Below are 25137 nucleotides of genomic sequence, written 5' to 3'. Positions count from 1 at the left end.
GACATCACTGGCCAAGATCCCTCAGCCAGGATCAAACACAGGGCTGTGTTTGATCAAACACAGAGTTTGGTCTGCAGTGCAGGCAAGGCAGGTCCCATGTTGGGGGCAGATGAGGTCTTGGGTCCACATTGTCAAAGGGATGTCTTTGGGGATGGAGGAGGGCTCTTAACCTAGTGGTTCAGCTGTCCGTGGGCACATTCCCCAGTCTTTCCAGCACCGTCCAATAGAATATTGGTGATGAGGGCAATGCTCTGTATCTCATTGTCCAATGTGATAACTACAAGCTGCAGTGGCAGTTGACCCCTTGAAAGGCAGCTTATGCAATCCAGAAACTGGATTTTAAATTCTATTAATTTTAAACTTTAAACGCCCATGTGTGGCTGGTGACTACTACATTGGACATCATTGCTCTAGACTTGATGAGACACAAAATCTTTAAGAGCAGGGATGGAATTGAATTCCTCTTCCCCTGGCCATTCAGGGACATGAATACACAAACCTCAGTTTCCCCATCTGACAAATGGAGGAAGGCTTTCTGCTCTGCCTCCCTCCAGCTGAGTTTGGAGACTCAGCTGCAAACTTGGATGAGGAGGTGCAAAGAGGTACAGGTCCTAATATTGAGCTGAGCAGGTTTAGGGAGGACAAGAAAATGGCACTGGCCCAGGATTGTTCACAGATCTTCACCTGCTCTTACGTCCCTTTGGAGTCTCCTTCCCCCTATTGTAGACTCCTGCTATTGAAGCCTAGACAGACGAGGTTGAGGCATGCCCCCAGGCAGGGGGTTGTCAGTGTTGAGCACAGATGATATGACATATGATCCCACTTATGTGAAATGTCCAGTATTGTCAGATCCACAAAAAGTAGATTAGTGGTTGCCAGGGACTAAGAGGGGCAGGTGTCGCAAACATGGTGGTACCTCATGACTGTGTCTAGCAAAGTCTCTTGTCCCCAAACCTGCTCCAACAGAGGATTCCCCATTCCTTTTTTTTTTTAATTTTTAAATTTTAATTGATTATTTATTTATCTTTTTGGCTGCACTGGGTATTCGTTGCTGCATGTGGGCTTTTCTCTTGTTGCGGCGAGAAAGGGCTACTCCTTGTTGCAGTGCGCGGGCTTCTCATTGTGGTGGCTTCTCTTCTTGTGCAGCATGGGCTCTAGGTGCATGGGCTTCAGTAGTTGTGGCTCATGGGCTCAGTAGTTGTGGCTCATGGGCTCTAGGGTGCGGGCTCAGTAGTTGTGGCACACAGGCTTAGTTGCTCCGTGGCATGTGGGATCTTCTAGGACCAGGAATTGAACCTGTGTCCCCTGCATTGGCAGGCGGATTCTTAACCACTGCGCCACCAGGGAAGTCCCCCCATTCTTAGTAGTGGGGTCACCTTCTGCATAACCGGGAGTCATGCCTGTTTCCTCTCCTTCCACATCCTTTTTCCCTCCATAATCAGAAAGTCCTCTTGGCTCTGCCTCTAACACATCCTAAACCAACCATTTTTTTTCCCATTCCTACTGTCCCTATCTTGTCCTAGGTCATCCCCTTCTCCACCTGAACAAGTGCCCCAGGCCCTCACTTGTCTCCATGTCACTGTGTTTATCCCTCAACAAGCCCCTTCCCCAGAGAGGCAAGAATGAGACTTTTTTTTTTAATAAACCGCTATTTGGAAATAATTTTACATTTACAGAGGAGATAAAAAGGTTGAGCAGAGTTCCCATAGATCCTGCCCCTTATTTCCCCTCATGTTAACATCCAACATAACCACAGCATTGCTGTCACAGCCAGGACATTAGCATTGATACGTGACCGCGATCTCAACTCCAGACTTGATTTAGATTTCACCAATTTTTCCACCAATATCATTTTTTCTGGTCCTGGAGCCAATTCAGTATTCCTCATTGCATTTAGCAGAGTGAGATTATTTAATTGAGGTAAAATTCATATACTGTAAAGTTAAAATTTTAACGTGTTACAATTCAGTGACATTAGTACATTCGCAGTGTGGTGCAACCATCACCTCTATCTAGTTCCAGAACGTTTCCATCATTACTGAAAGGAGACCCTGTCCCTGTTAGCTGTCATTCCCCATCCCTCCTCCCTCAGCCCTTGGCAACCACGAATGGATCTGCCTTTATGGATCCTGATCTGGATATTTCATATAAATGAGATCATACAATATGTGGTCTTTTGTGACTAGTTTCTTCCACTCAGAATGTCTTCAAGGTTTATCTGTATTGTAGTGTGTATCAGCATTTTGCTCCTTTTTATGGTCAAATAATATTCCATTGTATGGATACACCCCTGTCTTAGTCCATGTGGGCTGCTATAACAAAAATACGATAAGACTGGGTGGCTTTATAAACAATCTATTTCTCACAGTTTTGGAGGCTGGGAAGTCTAAGATTAAGGCACCAGCAGATTTGGTGTCTGGTGAGAGCCTGCTTCCTGGTTCACAGACCGTCATTTTTCACTGAAACTTCATATGACAGAATGGACAAGGGGTCCATTGGACAAGCTCTCTGGGGTCTCTTTTATAAGGGCACTAATCTCATTCGTGGGGGCTCCACCCTCATGACCTAATCACCTCCCAAAGACCCCACCACCTAATACCATCACCTTGGGGATTAAGACTTCAACATATGAATTTGGGGGAGACACACATATTCAGTCCACAGCAACCACATTTTTCTATCTTTTCATCTGTTGATGGACATTTGGATTATTTCCACCTTTTGGCAATTGTGACTACTGTTGCTGTGAACATTCTTGTACAAGTTTTGGTAGGAACACCTGTCTGAAATGAGATTTTAAAATCATGAATGAGACTGAATTTCTTCTGTCCTGATTAAGCCCTTCCAGTGACTTCCCAATGCTTTTAGAAAAGTATCCAAACTCCTTACCAAGGCCTGTTGGATCTGGCTGCCTCCCATCCCTGGCCCCAGATTTTCCCACACTGGCTCCTTCCCTCCTGCACAATCCCAGCTCTTGTGACACCTTCTCAGAGGGACCCATCTGCTCCAAGAAGCATCTCTCCCCTACCACTCACCTTGTCACTCTCCTTCATGTGATTTGGCTTATCTTCTTCCTAGCAATTGGTGTTACCCAAACTCTTTGTGTTTTTTTTTTTTTTCTGTTATTTTCTATGTGGCTGTCTGCACTAGAAGATAAGCTTCATGGGCGTCTAGCTCTCTGTCCTCCAGAGGACAGCACAAGAGATGACACTCCGTGAATAGTGGTTAAGCAAACATGCCAGTACTTTACTGGTGTCAGTGGCCTTCCAGGTTGCAGCTGTCTGCTTCCCTGAGAATGAATGGACTCACCTGGCCCCTGCCCAGAGGGCCCTGTACAGTGATGTGATGCCAGAGAAGTATGGGACTGTGCTTCCCTGGGATATCCATGTCGAAAGCCTGCTGGGATGTCCCATTTTTATCTGGTGGATAAGCCATTGTGCCTGAAACCACAAAGAGAAGACCCAAGCCTGGTTTGTATTGAGAGTGTATTGAAGAGTGAGAAAGAAGATTCTATTCTTTTTTTTTCTTTTGGCCGCACCGCAAGGCATGGAGGATCTTAGTTCCCTGACCAGGGATCGAACCTGTGCTCCCTGCATTGGAAGCACAGGGTCTTAACCACTGGACCACCAGGGAAGTCCCAGAAGATTCTATTCTGATGGAGGAAATTTTTGAGGAAACACAGGCCCACACCATGGTGCTACCAAGTAAACCCCAGTGGTGTGGCTCCCAGGAATTTTGGTTTGGAAAGACCCGTTAAGAGGAGAAAAGCAGGTTAAGGAGAAGGCCTGTCTACCCCAATGGAGAAAGTGTGGAGAACACCACCAGCGACATACCTGTGATTGTCAAAGATGAGATGGTCTCAGTGGAAGAGATCTCAGAGAATACTGATGTTATCGCCACCTCGTTGGACAGCAGAAAATTCCAAGTGAGCAGGTATTCTATATGTGTAAAGAATATGGCAAATGTTTTGATCAAAATGAAGACTTTGATCAATATCAAGGAATTAAAAAAAAAACATAACTCTCGGCCTTAGCGCCATCTTCTGAGAAACCTCTGCGCCATGAGAGCAAAGTGGAAGAAGCAAATGCTCAGGCTGAAGCGCAAAAGAAGAAAGGTGAAGCAGAGGTCCAAGTAAACTTGTACACCCATGGAAGCCACAGGAGCAGGAACAAGGGAAGCCAGAGGACAGGGACGCTGGTACAAATTGTTGGACTGCTTGCCTACTGTCTAGAACTTGTCTCAGTGGATCTGGAACATCTATGGCCATTCTGATCACCTCAACCACCTTTGAGAGACCCACCTTGCTTGTGTCAAAATGGTCCCTTCCTTTGCCCTGGACCTGTGACATTCTGGACTAGTTCTGTTCTCAGTTGTGGCTGAATGTGTACAATAAATCATCTCTTTTGCTGTCTTAGCTATAGAAAACACACCCACACACACACCCACACACACACACACACACACACACACACACACAAGGTGTTTGTACTCCCTGTAAGCAGAAGCCAGCCTCCCTCTCTCACCTGCTCTGAAATCAACTCTGATTGTTCTCCAACCCTGAGGAAATTTGTCGGCAAGTCCCATAGTTTTTCCAGGCAAATGCTCACAGGTATTATGAAGTCCATTCCAGTTCAACGCTTATCCTGTTTAAAGCCACTTCCTTTTTAAGGCAAGGACACATGGGGGTGGTTTCTGCATTATTTTCCTAAGTTACCTCTTCTCTCCCTCCCGGTGCTGCCTGACTCCTCTGAGGTCAGGAAGGGGATGGTTCAGGGTTCTGTAGGTGAGTGAGAAAAGGAAAGATCAGGAAACGTCTTACTTGATGGGTACAGCTGTAACCAGGTGTTGGTACCGGCTGGCCGTGGGCACCGTCCAAATAATGATCTTCATGGTGAACACTTTGGTGATGGGCAGGATGCCATAGAGCTGTCCCTTCCTCGGCTTCTGAGTCCTCCAAGTGCAGAAGACACAGGTGTGTTCCAATGCCTGTCCTTTTTCCCTGCAGGCATGGGCTCTCGGAGGCAGAGATGAAGGATGTCCTGTCCTTGGATGACGAGGTCCTGCAGGCTGTGTACCAAGACTGGACCCCGCCCAGCAAAGAGCTGCTGCGTTTCTCACCCCCGCTGTGGGTGAAGCTTCGTCGAGATCTGGGTAACTGCTTGGCCAGGCGGCCCGTGGATGGCTTCATACTCCTGGCTATCGCCCACAGGTAGGTCGAGCGGGTTGGTGACACTGTCTAGGTGGGACCCCGAGAGCGAGGACTCACTGACCAGGCTCCTCCTTGTTCCAGATCCTTCTTCACTCCCCATTCCCAGGAAGCCAAGTCCACATAGTGCAGCGTTTACCACCAGCTCTAACACAACGACCTGGTTTTTTATTTTTATCATCATCATCATTATTCTTCTTAATTTTGGCCAAGGCTTGCGGCTTGTGGGATCTTAGTTCCCTGACCAGGGATCAAACCGGGCCCTCGGCAGTGACAGCACAGAGTCCTAACCACTGGATTGCCAGGGAATTCCCACAACTAACTGCTTTTTTAAATTGAGAAGAAATTCACATAACATAACATTCATCATTTGAAAGTGAACAATTCAGTGACATTTAGCATAGTCACATGTGCAACCATCACCTCTATCTACTTCCAGAACATTCCTACCACCCTAAAAGGAAACCCTGTCCCCATGAGCAGTCACTCCCCATCCCCCCTCCCCCAGCCCCTGGCAGCCACGAATCTGCTTTCTGTCTCTATGGATTTGCCTGTTCTGGAAATTTCGTATGGATGGAATCACACACATTGTGGTCTTCTGTGTCTGGCTTATCTCACTCAGCATAATATTTGCATGGTTTATCCACGTTATAGCATGTGCCAGTGCTGCATTCTTTTTATGGCTGAAAATATTCCCTTGTAGGGATGGACTACATTTTATTTATCCACTCATTCGTTGATGGACACATGGTTGTTTCTACCTTTGGGTGATTGTGACTAGTGCTGCTGTGAACATGCAGGTACAAGTTCTTGTTTGAAAACCTGTTTTTCCATTCTTTGGGGTATGTAACCAGGAGTGAAATTGCTGGGTCATACAGTAACTTACTTTATGTTTAACTTATTGAGGAACCCAAATGTTCCTTTTTTTTATTATTATTGTTTTATTTTTTTGGTGGACATTTGGGTTTCCACCTTTAAAATATATATATATTTATTTATTTTTGGCTGCATTGGGTCTTCTTGCTGCGTGAGGGCTTTCTCTAGTTGTAGCGAGCGGGGGGGCTACTCTTCATTGCGGTGCGTAGGCTTCTCATTGCCGTGGCTTCTGTTGTTGCGGAGCACAGGCTGTAGGCACATGGGCTTCAGTAGTTGTGGTGCACGGGCTCAGTAGTTGTGGCGCACGGGCTTAGTTGCTCCACGGCATGTGGGATCTTCCTGGACCAGGGCTCGAACCCGTGTCCCCTGCATTGGCAGGCAGATTCTTAACCACCGTGCCACCAGGGAAGTCCCTGTTCCTTTTTTTATTTTATTTTTTATTATTATTATTTTTTTTTGCGGTACGCGGGCCTCTCACTGCTGTGGCCTCTCCCGCTGCGGAGCACAGGCTCCGGACGCGCAGGCTTAGCGGCCATGGCTCACGGGCCCAGCCGCTCCGCAGCATGTGGGATCCTCCCGGACCGGGGCATGAACCCGTGTCCCCTGCCTCGGCAGGCGGACTCTCAACCACTACGCCACCAGGGAAGCCCCCTGTTCCTTTTATAAAATTGAAGTATAGTTAATTTACAATTTTGTGTTAGTTTCAAGTATACAGCAAAGTGATTCAGTTATATATATATACTGCCATATATATATATATATACACACTGCTGTGGCCTCTCCCGTTGCGGAGAACAGGCTCCGGACGTGCAGGCTCAGTGGCCATGACTCATGGGCCCAGCCGCTCCGCGGCATGTGAGATCTTCCTGGACTGGGGCACGAACATGCGTCCCCTGCACCGGCAGGCGGACTCCTAACCACTGCGCCACCAGGGAAGCCCCAAATGTTCCTTTTTAAAGTAAATTTCTTTAAGGAATAAAAGTAAGATGGGCCGACTGAGAGATAAAGAATAGGTAACCAATAGTGGTCAGCTAAGCCAGCCAGCATCTGGAAGGTGCTTTAGGGTGGACTGGCACTGGGGAACCGCCTCCTAGAAGGCCAGTGACCACCTCTGAGCTCGCCCAGTGTCCCCTCTCCACAGACAGCTGGCCGAGGTGGTCCGAGAGCGCTTCCTGTCATGGCCCGAGAAAGCCAAGGGTCACGGAGTCTTGGCCGACTTATTCTCAGGGACCTGGAGCCAGGGAACCAAGAAACTCATCACGCTGCCACTTGTGGGGAAACCCCTGAACCTGGACCACAAGGTGAGGTGCCCAGGGCCCCCTGTTCCCCACTTGGAGCCTCCAAGCTGCTGCACCTGCAAGGCAGGGACCACATGCCTCCTTTTGTCCATCATTTCCACCCCAAACTCCCTCCTGACCACCTTCTCTTCTCTACCCATGGAGGGTTAGATGTCACCTCCGCCGCTGAGCCTTATTTGGAGGGTGGCGAGCAGCAGATGAGGACTATGCAACCCCCCTGCCCAACTTTCCAGAGGATAAAACAAAATCACAACATTCAGAAGCATATCCCCAAAGTCATGGCATCCCAGAATTTTAATTCCCTACGCTTCGATTCCTCCTGAGACACACCAGTCTCCTCCCTGTTTTGTGTGTGTGTGTGTGTGTGTGTGTGTGTGTGTATGTGTATGCGGGGAGGGGGGTGGGTTTTGACGTTCTCCTTTGTGAATTCCCTGGAACAATCCAATTTCCAGTTATTGGTACCCCCAAAGCATTGCTCATTTTAAAAATAACACATTTTGTTTTCCACTTAGGACAGTAGTGTGTGTTTGTTGGAGAACACAGAGAGGATCAAACAGTAAAATAAAACTGTCCACAATTCCCCCTTTGGGGAAGATCTGCTCCTATACTCCCTCCCCCAGGTCACTCACTATTCACACATTTCTTTCCAGTCTTTCTTTTGTTCCAGGGAGCTCTAAGACTTGGGGTCCTTAGCTTGCAAGTCACTACCTCTTTTTTTTTTTTTTTTTGTCTCTCAAACATCCTCAAGGCTCAGCTCAAATGCCTCTTCCTTCAGGAAATCTTCCGTGATTTCCTTCCTTCTTGATTACTTGTTTTGTTTTGTTTTTTGGCTGTGCCTCGAGGCTTGTGGGATCTTCCCAGACCAGGGATCAAACCCATGTCCCCTGCAGTGGAAGCTCAGAGTCCTAACCACTGGACTGCCAGCGAAGTCCCTTGATTACTTGTCCTTTACTCCATGCTCTCTTCACTCTGAGGCAGAACTCAGACTTTTCAAAAGAAACTTTTAGTTTCAAAATCATTTTAGATTTCCAGACAAGTTGCCACGAGTATTCAGAGAGTTCCTGTGGACACTTCTTTTAAATTCCCCTGTTGTTAACATCTTGTGTAACTGTAGCACAGTGATTTCAACTAGGAAATACACTTTTAAGTAGTGGTTATAGTTTGATTTTTCTTTTTTCTTTGTCTCTCCTCCTGGACAGGGGAGGCCAGAGGCTGGGCCAGGTCTGATTCTTTCTCAATGCTTCCCTTTCTCCTCTCTGGTACCTCACAGATCCTCTCCTGTGGACCCAGAACCCCTGCAGGCTCAACCACATCCTCTCTTTGGGATGTGGTTTGACGCCCTTCCTGGTCTCCTAGCCTCAGGATCTCCTGCTCCAGTCCATCCTCCACGGTCAGTTGCTTCTGACCATCCAATCTGATCATGCTTCTCCTCTAACACCTCCCATGGCTCCCCAGTGCCCTCTGTCTCCAGTCCAACCTCTTCAGTACCTTTGTGATCTACTCTCTACAACCTCCCTAGCCTCAGTCCCCGCCATGATCCCCCACTCTGTCTTATAATTCAGCCCTTCCCAAACTCTTGTCCTGCTCTCTCCCACCTCCCGGCCTTTGCACATGGCAGTCCCTCGCTATGAAATGCCAATGGTTCCGACACACTTCACCAGACAGACTTCTATTTATCCTGTGAGACCCAGTTGCAATGCCCCTTGGATCCTGAGCCCCAAGCCCCTCCTGTCCCAGCCCAGCCTGTGGGTGGAGGATGGTGTGGGCCATCTCTGTCTGGAATAGTGTCCCCACCCCCACGCCCTCCAGCATCACCTGGTGCCTTGCCTGGCCCATGTTTGTGGAGTGAATGAATGAGCTTGTGTCGCAGTGGCCTGGCTGCCAGCCCCCTCCTCCTCTGCAGGTGGCCCCTCAGCCCCTGTGGTTCTCAGACACAGTCGCAAACCTGCAGAAGCTGAAGGAGTTACCCTACCACCTGATCCACTCAGGCCGCATCGAGGAGCTGAAGCAGGAGGTGCTGGGTAAGGACCAGACCCATCTCGGAGGGGGCTGAGCAGGTCCCCAACCCTCTGCGGTGCTCCCGCCTTCCAGAGCCTGACAAGGGGGAAAGGGGGAGGGGGAAGTTCAAAATCCTTGGCTCCTTTAAGGCACTGGTTCTCATCAGGGGAGGTTCTGCGCCACCATCCCCTGCCCCCCACCAAGGGGACACTAGGTGATGTCTCGAGATATTTTGGTTGTCACGAATTGGGGAGGTATGCTGCTGGCATCTAGGGCTAGTTGATAGTACACAGGGCAAGAAACTGCCTTAGAATGAGAGAGACCCTGTCTATCTATCTGTCAATCTATCATCTACCATCTCTATCTCTATTTATCTACCATATATAGTTGTCTGTTTATCTATCTATCCTCTATCTATCTATCTGTCAATCACCTACCTATCCACATGTATCTATAATCTAACATATCTATCATCTCTTCCTCTCTCTCTCTATAAATATATATAAATATAAAATCTCATCTGTCATATCTATCTCTCTCTACCATCTGTATCTATCATCTTTATATCCATCCATCTAAATGTATCCTATCTATCTACTTACCTACCTATAATTTCTATCTCTCTATCTACCACCTATATCTATCATCTTTATATCTATCCATCCATCCATCTATCTATCAATCTTTTATCTCTATCTCTATTTATCTACCATCTATGTCTGCCTATCTATCGATCGATCATCTACCTGTCTATCTCTCCATCCATCCATCCATTCATTCATCCGTCATATTCATTCCTATGATTCTCAACCAGGGGTGATTCTGCTTCCCAAGGGACACTTGTCAATGTTTATATTTTTGATTACTGTGACTGCAGAGGAGTTACTGGCATCTAGTGGATGGAGACCAGGGACACTGCTCTATACACCCTACATGACGGCCCCACCACGGAGTATGACCCGGCCCCAAATGTCAGCATGGCCGAGAGTGAGAGCCCTTGGGAGAAATGGGGAGGTGAGAACCCACCTCTCAGGATGAGCTGGGAGGAGACGCATGCTCCCCGCAGCACCGCGTCTTCTCCCCACAGGCAGCATGAACTGGATTTCCTGCCGGGGCATCTCAGGGGGCATTGAGGGTCTGTTGGATGACTTTGACCTGTGCGCCCTTCACGTGGACTGTCCTGAGGTCAGCCTGGTCCGGGAAGCCCCCCAGCTGTGCCGCCCGGCAGTGGAGCTCCGACGCATGGGTGAGTCGGGCTGAGCGGGCTGGGTCGGGGGGAGGGGTGGTCCACTTTGCACTGACTTCTAGAAACCCACTCTCCTCACCGAGCCGCCAGATGGATTTGCATCAGCTCATACGCCTTTCCTGTCTATAGCTGAGGGGTTTCTCCCAGCTCCAGCTTCTAGAACTTTGAGCTGAACCTGGGAGAGCTTAGGAGTGAAAACTACCAAGGCAGAGCCGATCCCCTCACCAGGACGGCCCAACATCTTAGTCTATTTTTTTTTAATTTTGATTTATTTTTTGGCTGTGCCGCATGGCTTGTGGGATCTTAGCTGCCCGACCAGGGATCAAACCTGGGCCCTCGGCAGTAAGGGCGTGAAGTCCTTACCACTGGAATGCCAGGGAATTCCCCAGCATCTTACTCTGGAAAGGGCCACATAGGCGATATTTCAGGCAAAATCGAGGAAATTATGTTGACACTTAATATAACAAGAGATAAAACATGTTCCCACAGATTTTTTTATTGATGAAATTCAAAATAGAATGATAATAATTGAGCATGACTTTTAAAAATATTTATTTGGTTGCACTGGGTCTTAGTTGCAGCACGCAGGCTCCTTAGTTGTGGCATGCATGCGGGATCTAGTTCCTTGACCAGGGATCAAACCTGGGCCCCCTTCATTGGGAGCGCAGAGTCTTAACCACTGCGCCACCAAGGAAGTCCTGAGCACAACATTTTTGTAAGTCAGCTCTACTCACGAGAAAGATGAGGGGAACTCTTGTTCAGGGGGATAACATTTTGCTCAGTTGGGGTTCAAAGTTGGTATTTCCTGTCATCCCACTAATTACAAACATCAATCCGAAAACATTAATATATTTTACAAAAACCATTCTTAGCTCTCAGGACAAATCGTTCAGCTGGATTTGGTCCACACTCTGCCCTAGAACTTTAAGAATCTCTGAATCCTCAGTTGATACTCTGTCCAGGATGGTGTTTCGTTTGTTTGCGTTTTTTAAAATTGTGGCAAAATACACATAACATAAAATTAACCATTTTAATTGTACACTTCTGTGACATTAAGTACATTCACACTCTTGGGCAGCCATCACCACCATCCATCTCCAGAACTTGCTCATCTTTTCAAACAGAAACTCTGTCCCCATTAAACACTCACTCCCCATCCCCTCCTCCCCCAGCCCCTGGCACCCACCCTTCTACTTCTGTCTCTATGAATTTGACCACTCCAGGCACCTCATATAAGTGGAATCATGCAGTATTTGTCCTTTTTGTGTCTGGCTTATTTCACTTAACATAATGTCCTCAAGGTTCACCCATGTTGTAGCATGTGTTAGAATATCTTTCCTTTTTAAGGTTGAATAACATTCCATTGTGTGGAAGAACCGCATTTTGCTCATCCACTCATCAATGGACACTTGGTTTGTCTTTACCTTTTGGCAATTGTGAATGATGCTGCTGTGAATATGGGTGTACAAATATCTTTTCGAGACCTTGCTTTCAATTCTTCTGGATATATATCCAGGTGTAGAATTGCTCAATCATCTGATAATTCTGTGTTTAATTTTTGAGGAACTGCCAGGCCATTTTCCACAGTGGCTGGACCGTTTCACATTCCCACCAACAGTGCATAAAATTTCTAGTTTCTCTGCATCTTCTCCAACACTTGTTACTTTCTGATTAAAAAAAAAAAAAGCCATCCTAATGAGTGTGAAGTGACCAGGATGGTTTTTTATCATACACTTCCAAGCTGGTTCTTTTTTTTTTTTTTTTTTGCCACACCACGTGGCTTGTGGTATCTTAGTTCCCCGACCAGGGATACCCGGGCCCCAGCAGTGAACCTTGGAGTCCTAACCACTGGACTGCCAGGGAATTCCCATCCCAGCTGGTTTTGATTTGAGGGCATTTACAAGGGGTTTTATAAAGGTGCTTAATTCCTATATCCCTTCCGTGGCTTGCTCAGACCTGACAACTGTTGCTTGTCCGAGAAGCCTGTCTGGCCACCACTCACGCTGGACACCCCTGGCCACCACACCCGTGCATATTTCATCATTGCATGTTGTTTCCATCTATCTTAACTCTTAGTTATTATTTCTGCTGGCTTTCTTTTGCATCATCTGTCTGCCTCTGCTCCCTGCCAAATGTCCACCCCTACTACATGGACCAGTCTAAGAGTATGGATTTTGAGTCCCATCATGCTGATTCAAATCTGGGCTCTGCTACTTACTGGCAGTGTGACCTTGCAAGCCCCTAACTATCCCCACCCCTCCCCCATCCTCACTCCCGCCTTGCAGCCTTCAGTTTTCCCATCTGCAAAATGGGGATGTTGGTCGACCCTCCCACCTAGGGCTGCTGGGAAAGTTTTGCTAGTCAATTCATGCTGAGCCTGTCCCCATGGCGCCATCCGAGGATCCTGTTATGGTCATGTGACAGCACCAATGTTTTGACGTGAACGGCCTTGGAGAAGCCATTTCTGTCCTCTGCTTCCCTCATCAGCAAAATGTGGGATAGAACTAAAGTGTGTCTAGGATCCCACCCAAGTGGGAGATACTGGTGCCCATGATCAGTTACACCTTTCGCCTACATTCACGCTCGCCAGCAGTTTTAAACCTCGAAGGGAGTGATTTCCCGGGAAAACAGCCTTGGGCTTACATGCCCAGTTTAAGGGAAGATTTAAAAGCCCAAATCACAGTATGTTCTTTGCAGTGTTTCCTGATTGACAACCCGTGGCTGCCCAGAACAAGGAGGAGGTGTAGGAATGAATGTCCCCACCAGATGGCGCGGCTGAGCAACCATGCGCTCTCACCACATTCCAGTACTGTACGGCCAGCTCCTGAAAGCCCGTTGGTATTCCCTATTTCTCCCATTGCCTCAGGCTCCAGGATGACTTGGTGTGGTGCCATTTCTGTCCCTGTTTTTATTTTAAAAGACTGATATTTTGTTCATCATGGATGAGGGGGCGGGCGCGTCAGTTTTGATTTTTTTAAATATTGCATTAAAATAGTACTTATCTTGGTGGTTGAGTTTGTCGGCACCACTTTAACTTTTGTACCCGTGGTGAGTGGGGCACTTGCCCCTGATCCTGGCCCTGCCCCATCCCACCCACCAGCAAACCCAGGCACAGGGCACTGCCACCATTGCCCCAGGCTCCACAGTTAGGATGCTCCAACAACAGGGACAAAATGAACTGTCTACCTTCAATGTCCCTGGTCTTCACTTGGCATTGCAATCAAACGTTGGGGGTCAGATTCCTGCCTCTTACTGGCTGTGTGACCTTGAGTAAGTTGCTTAACTTCTTCATACCTCAATTTTCCCTGTTATACGCTTGGGCACTTGGGATAGTAATGATGATACCTCTGTGTGGTAGACAGAAAAATCTGCCCCTCACCTCCCCACCCCCTTCCAAGATATAGTCACTTCTTAATCCCTGGAACCTATGACTATTACTTTATATGGCAAAAAAAAAAAAAAATGTGATTAAGTTTCTTGGGATGGAGAGTTTATCCTGGATTATCTAGGTGGCCCCAAAATTCAATCACAAGTGTCCTAATAAGAAGGAAGCAGAGGGAGATTTGAAACAGAAAAAGGGAAAATGTAGAGATGCACAGATGAGAAGGCCATGTGAAAACAGAGGCAGAAACTGGGATGACGCGCTTCTATACTGCTGGTGGGAATGTCAATTGCTGCAGCCACTGTGGAAAACAGCATGGAAGTTTCTCAAAAAAACTAAAAAATAGGACTACCATATGACCCAGTAATTCATTCCTGGGTAAAAAAAGCAAAACAAAAACACTAATTCGAAAAGATACACGTGCCCCAATGTTCCTAGCAGCATTATTTACAATTGCCAAAATATGGAAGCACCTAAATGTCCATCAACAGATGAATGGATAAAGAAGATGTGGTATATATATACAATGGAATACTACTCAGCCATAAAAAAGAACTAGATTTTGCTATTTACAGCAACATGGATGGACTTGGAGGGCATTAGTCTAAATAAGTTAGAGAAATACAAATATTGTATGATATCAATTGTATGTGGAATCTAAAAAAATACGACATACTAGTGAATATAACAAAACAGAAGCAGACTCACACATACAGAGTAAAAACTAGTAGTTACCAGTGGGGAGAGGGAATGGTAGAGGGGCAAAATAGGGGTGGGGGAATGGGAGGTACAAATTATTGGGTGTAAGATAGGCTTCAAGGATGTATTGTACAACATGGGAAACATAGTCAATACTTTGTAATAACTGTAAGTGGAGTGTAACCTTTTAAAATTGTATAAACAATTAAAAATTTAAAAAGAGATTACGGTGATGTGGTCACAAGCCAAGGAACGCCTGAAGCCCCCAGAAGCTGGAAGAGGCAAGGAAGCATCCTCTCCCAGAGCCTCTGGAGGGAGCACAGCCCTGTCGACACCTTGATTTCGGACTTCTGGCCTCCAGAACTGTGAAAGAAGGAAGTTCTGTTGTCTGAAGCCCCCCAGGTTGTCTTGTTATAGCAGCCACAGGACACTAACCCACTCAGTAACTATGAAGTGCTGGAGAAGTGATCATTATTTCTCTAACAGGCACTTGTTGGGTGCCTGACACTCAGAACATAGCAATGAACAAGACAGGCATTCTCCCTGCTATCTGGAAACCCAAGGTCTAGGGTAGGAGAGGGGGAAACCACCTGGTGCACTTGAAGTAGGGGCAAGTGTGTGTGGAGCACAGAAAAGGAGGCAGGAGGGGGGCTCCACCCAGGGAAGCAGGGCCCCTCCCCTTAACCAGCATCTCCTCTGTTGCAGAGAGAAGCATCTTGTGTACAGAACTCCTGGCCAGCCTCCATTTCTTCGCCACCTCACATCCGGCGCTGGTGGGACAGCTGTGCCAACAGGCGCAGAGCTGGTTCCGGATGTGCCCACACCCTGTGCTGGTGCCCCTCGGAGGATTCCTCCAGCCCCCGGGAGGACCCCTCCAGGCAACCCTCACCGGCTGTCACAAAGGTGCGTTTCCCAAGCGTAGCCAAAATCCCGCCAGGCCCCTGCCTGCCTGGGGGCAGTGGACTGCAGGTGTTTGGGGCTGCTCTCTGGGTCTCCCCTCTGCCAGCTGGGAAGCCCCAAGAGTGCCATCGGGACCTGGCCCTGCGGTCTCATGCTGACTCGGCTCCCTCTGCCCCCCAGGGACTGTAGATTACTAGTGTAAATACTGCTAATGAGCCCAGAGCGAGGGCATGCCAACTGCCTCTGGGGTTTCATCTCTAAGAGTTCGGTGCCCGTCTTATAGATAGCTTCTGAGATTTACAGCCTAATGCTAGTAAGTCTGGAAACTAGGAACTGGTGCCTGACTGGACCCTGAGAGGCTGGTGGAACTTGTAGGTTCTCCCTGGGACAGCAGAATGTCAGAGGGACAAGAGGATTTAGTTCTCTCCATCCATTCTTCATCCATCCTTCCTTCCTTCCTTCCTTCCATCCAGCTGTCCATCTGTCTGTTCATCCCTCCACCCATCCCTCCATCCATTCATTCTTCCACCCTTCCTTCCATCTATCCATCTGTATGTCCTTCCATCCTTCCTCCCTCCTTTATTCCTTCCTTCCTTCCCATCCATCCATCCATTCATCCATTCACCCATCAGTTGTCCGTATTTCCAATAGTCACCCTTCCTTCCACCCTTCTATCCACACCACTTACCTTCTATTTCCCCCAGTTTGCCATCTTCTATCCCCTCGCTTTACCCTTTCACACACTCAGCCAACTCACCCACCCATCTATCAAATAATTCATCCAGTTACCCATCTAACACCCACACATTCACTCACCCACTCATCTAACCAGCCACCTATCTGTCCACTTATCCACCAGTTCACCTCCATTCATCCATCCCTTTATCTGCCCACCCATAATCTCTCACATTAATCACTGAATACAGTTAGCTTTGGTTCAAATGCCAGTTATTGTGACTCAGGCCATTTTTGTGCCACATAGCCTTGTAGGGAAAGCTACACTCCCAAGGCACAGAGCTTCCAAATCAGAAATTCTAAGAGATGCTAAGGACAATGCATGGAAGAACTGATTTAGGGACAGCTACTAGAATGCTGTGTTGAGAAGGATTCTGAGACTGAATCTGGTTTAATGGTATATTGGTTACAATACAAGTTCTGATGCTGTAACAAAGGCCAAAGTAGCAGTGGCTTAAATAAAACAGGAGTTATTTTCTCTCACACACAATAGTCCAGGCATAAGAAAAGGTAATATGGTATCTCCAGGGGGTCAGGGACCCAAACTCTTTCAAATTTTTTGCTCTGCCATTTTCAATGTGAGGTTTCCATTTAATGGCCCAAAATAGCTGCTCCAGCTCTTACCATCACAATGGCATTCCAGCCAGTGGGAAGAGGGAAGAAGAAGTAGATGACAGGCCCCTTCCTTTCAAAGGCATGGCCTTGAAGCAGAGCTTACCACTTCTGCTCCTGTCGTGCTGGTGAGAACTTGGCCATCTTCGACTGCAAGGGAGCGTGGGAAAAATGGTCTTTGAGTAACCACGTACTCACCTAAAACCTGTGGGCTGTCGGTTTTATTACTGAAGGAAGCATGATAGAATGGCTATTGGGGGGGCCAAATCACAGAGAGTGCGGTGATTGACTAGTGATGTCTGCCACAGCGTAGGCAAAGGAAGTTACAGCTCAAAGTGAATTTTTTCTTTTTCTCACCTCAGTAGGGAAATGTGCCACTTGTACGAGCTCTAGTCATGTTAAAGTTGAGAAAGTTCCTACGCACTCTGGGCTTCAGTTTCTTCATTTTTAAAATGAGAAGTTTGAGTTCACATTTCCAAGGTCACACAGTGAGTGAGTGATCCTCCCCCACAAAAAGGGAAAAAAAGAAAGAAAAAAAAATCTCATCTCTTCATGCCCTGTCCCGATGAGGTAGAAACACAATTCTGGATTCTCAGACCTGGACTGGCTCTGATTTCAGCACCTCCCCCATCACCTTAAAAATGACGAAACTGAGGCACAGAGCAGGAAAAGGACTTGATCAGGGCATTCAGAAAGTCTGGTCTCCTGATATTCGGGCTGTTTTCTCCAGTGTAACTTGGTCCCTGTCTGTCTTCAGCGATGATCCAATCAAGATCCACCCAGCAGAGAGCCTTGGGCTGTGTTTGCTCAAACTATTGGCAAATATTTTTTTCTTTGGGGCACCAGCCCTTCTTTTCCCACACAGATCGAGCTCAAAGAGAAGTCGAAAGCAGGGTTCTCATCCTCAGCCAATTTAATTCCATTCCTGCGTCTTCTCCAACTGTGCACTCAACCATGCATCACTGACATTTGCGGCTGGATCCTTCTCTGGGGTGGGGCCATCGTGTGCACTGCAGGATGTTGAGCAACGTCCCTGCCTCCACCCATCAGATGCCAGTAGCATCCTGGTCCCCAGTTGTAACAACCAAAAATGTCTCCAGACATTTCCCAGTGTGCCCTGGGGGGCAGAATCGCCGCTGGGTAGGAACCGCTGAACTAGAGACACTTATGACTGAGGAGTGGTTTAGTCCATTTTCCTACCTCAGATCAACATACACATTTCAACCCAGAGTCTTCATCTGACATCTGACGGCGCTGGCTTTGAAATCCTGGCTCTGCCACTTCTAGGTGTGTGACTCTGTCTGTGCCCCAGTTTCCTTATCTGTGAAGTGAGGGGCCCATTAGAGTACCTCATGGCTGAGCACTCAGACACATGAGCTCTTGTTTCCGTGTGGCTGCAGGCATCACTGCCATGGCATGGAGCCTGGAAGAGAAGCTGCTGGTGGTTGGCACCCAGGAGAGCATGGTAGCTGTGTGGGATATGGAAGAACAGCAGGTGATCCACATCCTAGCTGGACACACAGGTGAGGCTCAGGAAGTGGGGTTTATGATCAGCTTCCTCCTAGAGTCCCACAGCAATCAGTCAGTCCCCTGGGGCCCCTTCACTACCAATTCATTTCTCTGTATTAAAACCCTGACCTTTGTTCCTGCATCAGCTAGCTATAGCCACATAACAAAACACCCCAAACAGGAATATAAATTGGTGCAGCCACTGTGGAGAATAGTATGGAGGTTCCTCAAAAAACTAAAAATAAAGTTTCCATATGATCCAGCAGTCCTACTCCTGGGCATATATCTGGACAAAACTATAATTTGAAAAGATACATGCACCCCTATGTTCATAGCAGCAGTATTGAAAATAGCCAAGACTTGGAAACAACCTACTGTTCATTGACAGATGAATGGACAAAGAAGATCTGATATATATATATATATATATATATATATATATATATATATATGTATGTATACACAATGGAATATTACTCAGCCATAAAAAAGAATGACATGATGCCATTTGCACCTACATGGATGGCCCTAGAGATGATCATACTAAGTGAAGTAAGGCAGAAAGAGAAAGACAAATACCATATGATATCATTTATATGTGGAATATAAAATATGACACAAATGAACTTATCTACAAAACAGAAACAGACTCACAGACATAGAGAACAGACTTCTGGTTGCCAAGGGGAAGGGGGGCAGGGGAGGGTTGGATGGGGAGTTTGGGACCAGCAGATGCAAACTATTATATATGGGATGGATAAACAACAAGGTCCTATTGTATAGCACAGGGAACTATATTCAATATCCTGTAATAAACCATAATGGAAAAGAATATGAAAAAGAAAAAACAAAACCCACCCCAAACAGAGTAGCTTCAAACAATAGTTGTTTATTTAGCTCACCTCTGTGACTGGGCAATTCAGGCTGGGCTCAGCCAGGCAGCTCTTCTGGTCTCAGCCAGGCTTGCTCATGCATATGTAGTCAGTTATGGGGCATCTGGGAGCTGGCTGGTTCAGGACGTTCTTAGCTGAGACAACTCAACTCTGTTCCACATGATCTCTCATCCTCCAGCAGGTGAGCCTGGGCAGAGGCAGGGTTTCAAGAGGGCAAGCAGAAGTGTATAAGGTCTCTGAAGGCCTGGAACTGGCCTTGGAACTGGCACCCCTTCACATTCCATTGGCCAAAGGAAGTCCCAAGAACAATCCAGAATCAATGGGTAGGGAAATTTGCTTCATCTCTTGATGGGAGGAGCAAAGTCACACTGCACAAGGTATAGATCTTGGACAGTAAAGGATTGTGGTCATTTATGCAATTTGTCTACCACAGTCTCTCAGAGCCTAAGTAACGTTTTCACTTCTACAAAACCATCACAGCTATGGTTGATTCATTCCAACAATTATTGAGTGCTTACTGTGTACCAGGCCCTGATCTGAGGCTGAAGAGAGACAGATCGGGGCCGAAACTCGGGTAAGGGGAGTGAGGCACACCCCTTGGGTGTAAAATTTAGGAGCATCCCAAAGTTAAAAAAAAACTTGGTCATCATGATAATATTTCAATGCAATGTGTTTATTTTTTATTTATTTATTTTGTTTTGGCCGTGCCACACAGCATGCAGGATCTTAGTTCCCCAACCAGGGGTCAAACCCATGCCCCCTGCAGTGGAAGCATGGAGTCTTAACCACTGGACCGCTGGGGAATTCCCGAATGCATTTATTTATTTATTTATTTATTTATTTATTGGCTGCATTGGGTCTTAGTTGCAGCACGCGGGACCTTTCGTTTCAGCACACGGGCTCTTCCTTGCAGTGCATGGGCTTGTCTCTAGTTGTAGCGCACAGGCTCCAGAGCATGTGGGCTCATTAGTTGTGGCGTGCGAGCTTTAGTTGCCCCGCCGCATGTGGGATCTTAGTTCCCTGACCAGGGATCAAACAGGCATCCCCTGCATTGCAGGGCGGATTCTTAACCACTGCGGAAAGTCCTGCAAATGTAATTTTTAAAAAAGTTTTTAAAAATCAAAAAATTAAGGCAAAACAATCCACGATGAATAAATATCAACCTGTCTTAAAGACAGGATGAGTTGTAGTGCTGTGTCAATCCATACTGGAGAGAGAGGCAAAAGGAAAACTCAACAATTTGGTACCTCCTTAAACTTTGCACCCGAGGTAAGTGCCTTACTTGCCTCACCCTGATCCCGGCCCTGAGTCAGATCCGTGTATTTGAGAAGGCAAGCCGGACAAAAATGTAGTTACAAATTGCAATAAATGTAATGAGGAAAACACGGTGTCATGAGCTACAATAACCAAAGTGACTGACTTAGGGCAGTTAGGGAAAGGATTTCTCTGAGCAGGGACACTCAGCCAAGATACAAAGGCTATGAATAAGTGTGCAAAGGGCAGGAGGGTAGAGCATCCCAGGTGTGGGAAACAACCAGTGCAAAGAACCTGAGAAGATGAGGTTGGAACATGGATAGAGTAGCAAGGAAGCTGTAAGGCTGGAGCTTAGGATATTGTATCAAATGAAAGGAGCCACTCACAAAAGACTACATTGTATGTGATTCTTTTATATGAAATGTCTGCAACAGGTAAATGTGGAGAGACAGAAAGCAGTTTAGTGGTTGTCAGGGGCTGGTGGAAGGGGGATGGAGAGAGACTGCTAACGGGGACGGGGTTTCCTTTTTGGGTGACAAAAATGTTCTGGAATCTGATAGAGGTGACGTTTGCACAACATCGTGAATGTACTAGTATCACTGATTATACAATTTAAGATGGTTTAAATGATAAGGGGAGAACAGGGAGGGAGTGACAGTTTTTGAGGTTATGAAAATACTCAACCTAGCCTGTGGTGATGGTTGCACCACTCTGGGAACGTTCATTTCCCAGAACAGTGAATTATACTGTTGTACATGAATAGGTGAATTTTATGCTTGTCAATTATATCTCAATAAAGATGTTAAAATATTACATGATTGCAATCTCAGTATGTACATGGTTTTATCGTTTTTTTCTCAACATTTTGCCATAAACATTCTTTTGTCTTCATGGAATCTTTTTAAAAACAACTTTATTGAGGTATAATTTACATACCATACAATACACGTGTTTTAAACATATAGTCAATGATTTTGTAGTAAATGTATCAAATTGTGCCACCATTACCGTAATCCTGCTGTAGCACTTTCCATCACCCCAAGGAGATCCCTCCTGCCCCCTTTGCAGTCCATCCCTCCTCCCACCCCCAGCCCCATGGTAACCACCAATATGCTTTCTGAGTCTACAGGTTTGTATTTTCTGGACCTTTCATATAAATGAAATTGTATAGCATGTGGTCTTTGGCATGGGACTTCTTTCACTCCACGTAACATTGTCTGAGTTCATCTGTATTGTTACATGTATGGTTAGTTTTTCCTTTGCATTGCTGAGCCGTATTCCATTGCATGGAACGAACAGAGGTTTTAATCCATTCATCACTTGAAGGACATTTACACTGTTCCCAGTTTGGGGCTGTTATGAATAATGCTGCTGTGATTCACTGAATCTTCATCTTTATAATGCTAACTGCACCAAAAATATTTCATTTCTCTCGATAGATCGTGTTCCAGAATTTATTAAACTATTTAAAAATTTTTTGGGGCTATTTAGGCTATTTGTAGTTATCTGCTATTTGGATAACACTGGGATGAATCTGGGATTTGTTTGTTTGTTTTTAATTAATTAATTTATGTATATTTATTTTTGGCTGTGTTGGGTCTTTGTTTCTGTGCGAGGTCTTTCTCCAGTTGCGGTGAGCGGGGGCCACTCTTCATCACGATGCGCGGGCCTCTCACCGTCGCGGCCTCTCCCGTTGCGGAGCACAGGCTCCAGACGCGCAGGCTCAGTAGTTGCGGCTCACGGGCTTAGTTGCTCCGCAGCATGTGGGATCTTCCCAGACCAGGGCTCGAACCCATGTCCCCTGCATTGGCAGGTAGATTCTTAACCACTGCGCCACCAGGGAAGCCCGAATCTGTTTTTACTCTTGCCAATATTTTTCCGTTCTGTTGAATATTTCTAGTGAGTGGTATTCTTGAATTGAAAGGTATGAACATTCTTAGGGGTTTTGAGAAGTGTTATCTTATTGCTTTCCAAACAGATTGTAACAGATTAAAACACTCTCCAACCCCAAAGCTCCCAGCATTACATGTTTTCATTTTACTCTTTTTGTCTGAGGGGTTGGAGCGGGGTGGATACTGACAGAGTATCTGTCAAATAAGATTCCCTCTATTTTATCATCATCAGGATAGCTATTTTCCTAGAGGTCTATTCAATCTCTGTATCTGTGTGTGAGAGCCATCTCTTCAAGACTTGAGCCCATTTACCAACGGTGACCTTGATTCATTTTTTAAAGTCCTCAAACTCTTATTATTTGTAATCAGAAAAACTCAATAATCTATTTGCTGAAAAAAATGAAAATATTATAGACCTACATAATAGGGGAAGTGAAAGTTTCCGATCCTGTGACAGCAATGCTGGAGGTGGTTGGTACTGGCTTGTGAGAGCTGTCTGAAATTTTCAAGAATTTGGTGAGGTGATTGTCAAACACAACCATTCTTTTTTTTAAATTTATTTTTGTATTGAAGTATAGTATATTTACAATGTTGTGTTAATTTCTGCTGTACAGCAAAGTAACTCAGTTATACACATATATACATTCTTTTTTTTTTTTTTTTTTTTTTTGCGGTACACGGGCCTCCCACTGTGGTGGACTCTCCCGTTGTGGAGCACAGGCTCCGGACACGCAGGCTCAGCGGCCATGGCTCACGGGCCCAGCCGCTCCGCGGCATGTGGGATCCTCCCGGACCAGGGCATGAACCCGTGTCCCCTGCATCGGCAGGCGGACTCTCAACCACTGTGCCACCAGGGAAGCCCTATATACGTTCTTTTTTGTATTCTTTTCCATCATGGTTTATCCCAGTATATTGAATATAGTTCCCTGTGCTATACAGTAAGACCTTGTTGTTTATCCATTCCGTGTGTAAGTTTGCATCTACTAACCCCAAACTCCCAGTCCATCCCTCCCCCACTTCCCTCTCCCCCTTGGCAACCACAAGTCTGTTCTCTATGTCCAAACACAGTCATTCTTAAACATTAAATTATAGAAACATACAATTAAATAGATTATATTAAAACAAGGTAATAAATACCCAAAGCTCATCACTTTCTAAATATTTTACCACACTCTACTCTTATGTCTCTTCTTGGCTGTTATATCCATGTGATGGAAATGATGTGTTACTGACCACCTCTTTACAACTGCATATATATATATATATATATATATATATATATATATCTCCAATAACCAGGTTGCACAAGCTTATATGACTATATATAACCATGGTCTTTTTTTTTTTAGTTAACATCACATATTTTGCCTCTTTCCATATCATGTATACATCTCTAATTCACTTTAGCAGTGATATAGTATCCTATGTATAGGGATATATTATAAAGCATTACTATTTATAGAAATTTTGGTTGAAAAATACCGCAATTGCAAGAAATAAAAGTCACCCCTAATACTGCTGACATGAATTCTAAAGTAAAATTCCCTTCCTTTACTCTCCCCTCACCCTTCAGTGTCCCCCTGGAAGTGATCAGTGCACACAGTCTGTTATATGCCATTAGCAATTTTTCTCTAGGCTTATGCAGACATAGCTCTGTCCTTTGAGCTTTCGTCAAAAGTTACATCATGCTGTTTTATATACTGGGTTGCAACTTGCTTTTGTTGCAGTAGGTTGTAACAATGTTTTGTGGTGATTGAGAGCCTGGGCTCCAAGCTGAGATCCTAGCTCCATTACTTATTAACCATGTGGCTTTGGATAAGTTACTGTACTCAGCTGTGGCTCAGTTTCCCCATCTATACAATGGGATAACAATAGTACCTCACGACCTGTCATGAGATTAAAAGAGTTTAATGCATGTTAACCACTTACAACTATGTTTGGCACACATAAAGCACTAAGTATTGGCTGTTGTAATAATAATCATTATTAGGTGTATGTATATATCCATTTTATTATTTTTAATGCCTGCCTAATATTCTTTACATGGATGTACCCTATTACTTAACCAACTCCCTTTTCATTGACAGGTTGTTTTCAGTTTTCTTTTTTTTTTTGCGGTACACGGGCCTCTCACTGTTGTGGCTTCTCCCATTGCGGAGCACAGGCTCCAGATGCGCAGGCTTAGCGGCCATGGCTCACGGGCCTAGCCGCTCCGCGGCATGTGGGATCTTCCCGGACCGGGACACGAACCCCCGTCCTCTGCATCGGCAGGCGGACGCTCAATCACTGCGCCACCAGGGAAGCCCTCAGTTTTCTTTTTACACAGACAGTGTTGCATTTAAAGTCCTTCTCCATCTTCACACACTTATGCTATTATTTCTGTAAGACACATTCCTGGAAGTGGGATTTCTGAGTCAAATTGTATGCACATTGTTCATTTTCCCCTCTTTTTCTTAGCTTTTTATTCTAAAAATAACTGTAGACGCAGAGAAAGTTGCTGAAATAGTACAGAGAATTCCTGTGTACCTTTTATCTACCTTTCCAGGCTAGCAATGTCTTACATAACTATAGTATATTATCAAAACCAAGATATTGCACATTTTAACTTTTAATAAATGTCACCAAATTACCCTTCTG

The 25137-nt window shown here is 45.9% G+C and overlaps 1 protein-coding gene across 1 annotated transcript in view; it reads left to right on the top strand.

The window, feature by feature from the left end:
* NWD1 (NACHT and WD repeat domain containing 1) overlaps positions 1–25137 on the top strand; it is a 58275-nt gene that overhangs the window by 16665 nt on the left and 16473 nt on the right. The window contains 7 exon segments of the mRNA XM_033401519.2: positions 3927–3933; positions 5006–5209; positions 7224–7383; positions 9284–9401; positions 10466–10624; positions 15411–15608; positions 18353–18475. Of these exon segments, the coding sequence (XP_033257410.2) occupies positions 3927–3933; positions 5006–5209; positions 7224–7383; positions 9284–9401; positions 10466–10624; positions 15411–15608; positions 18353–18475 (969 nt within the window).

Source organism: Orcinus orca, chromosome 3 (assembly GCF_937001465.1).
Source record: "Orcinus orca chromosome 3, mOrcOrc1.1, whole genome shotgun sequence".
In the NCBI taxonomy this organism is placed as follows: Eukaryota; Metazoa; Chordata; class Mammalia; order Artiodactyla; family Delphinidae; genus Orcinus; species Orcinus orca.
This window is presented reverse-complemented; position numbering and strand designations above follow the sequence as displayed.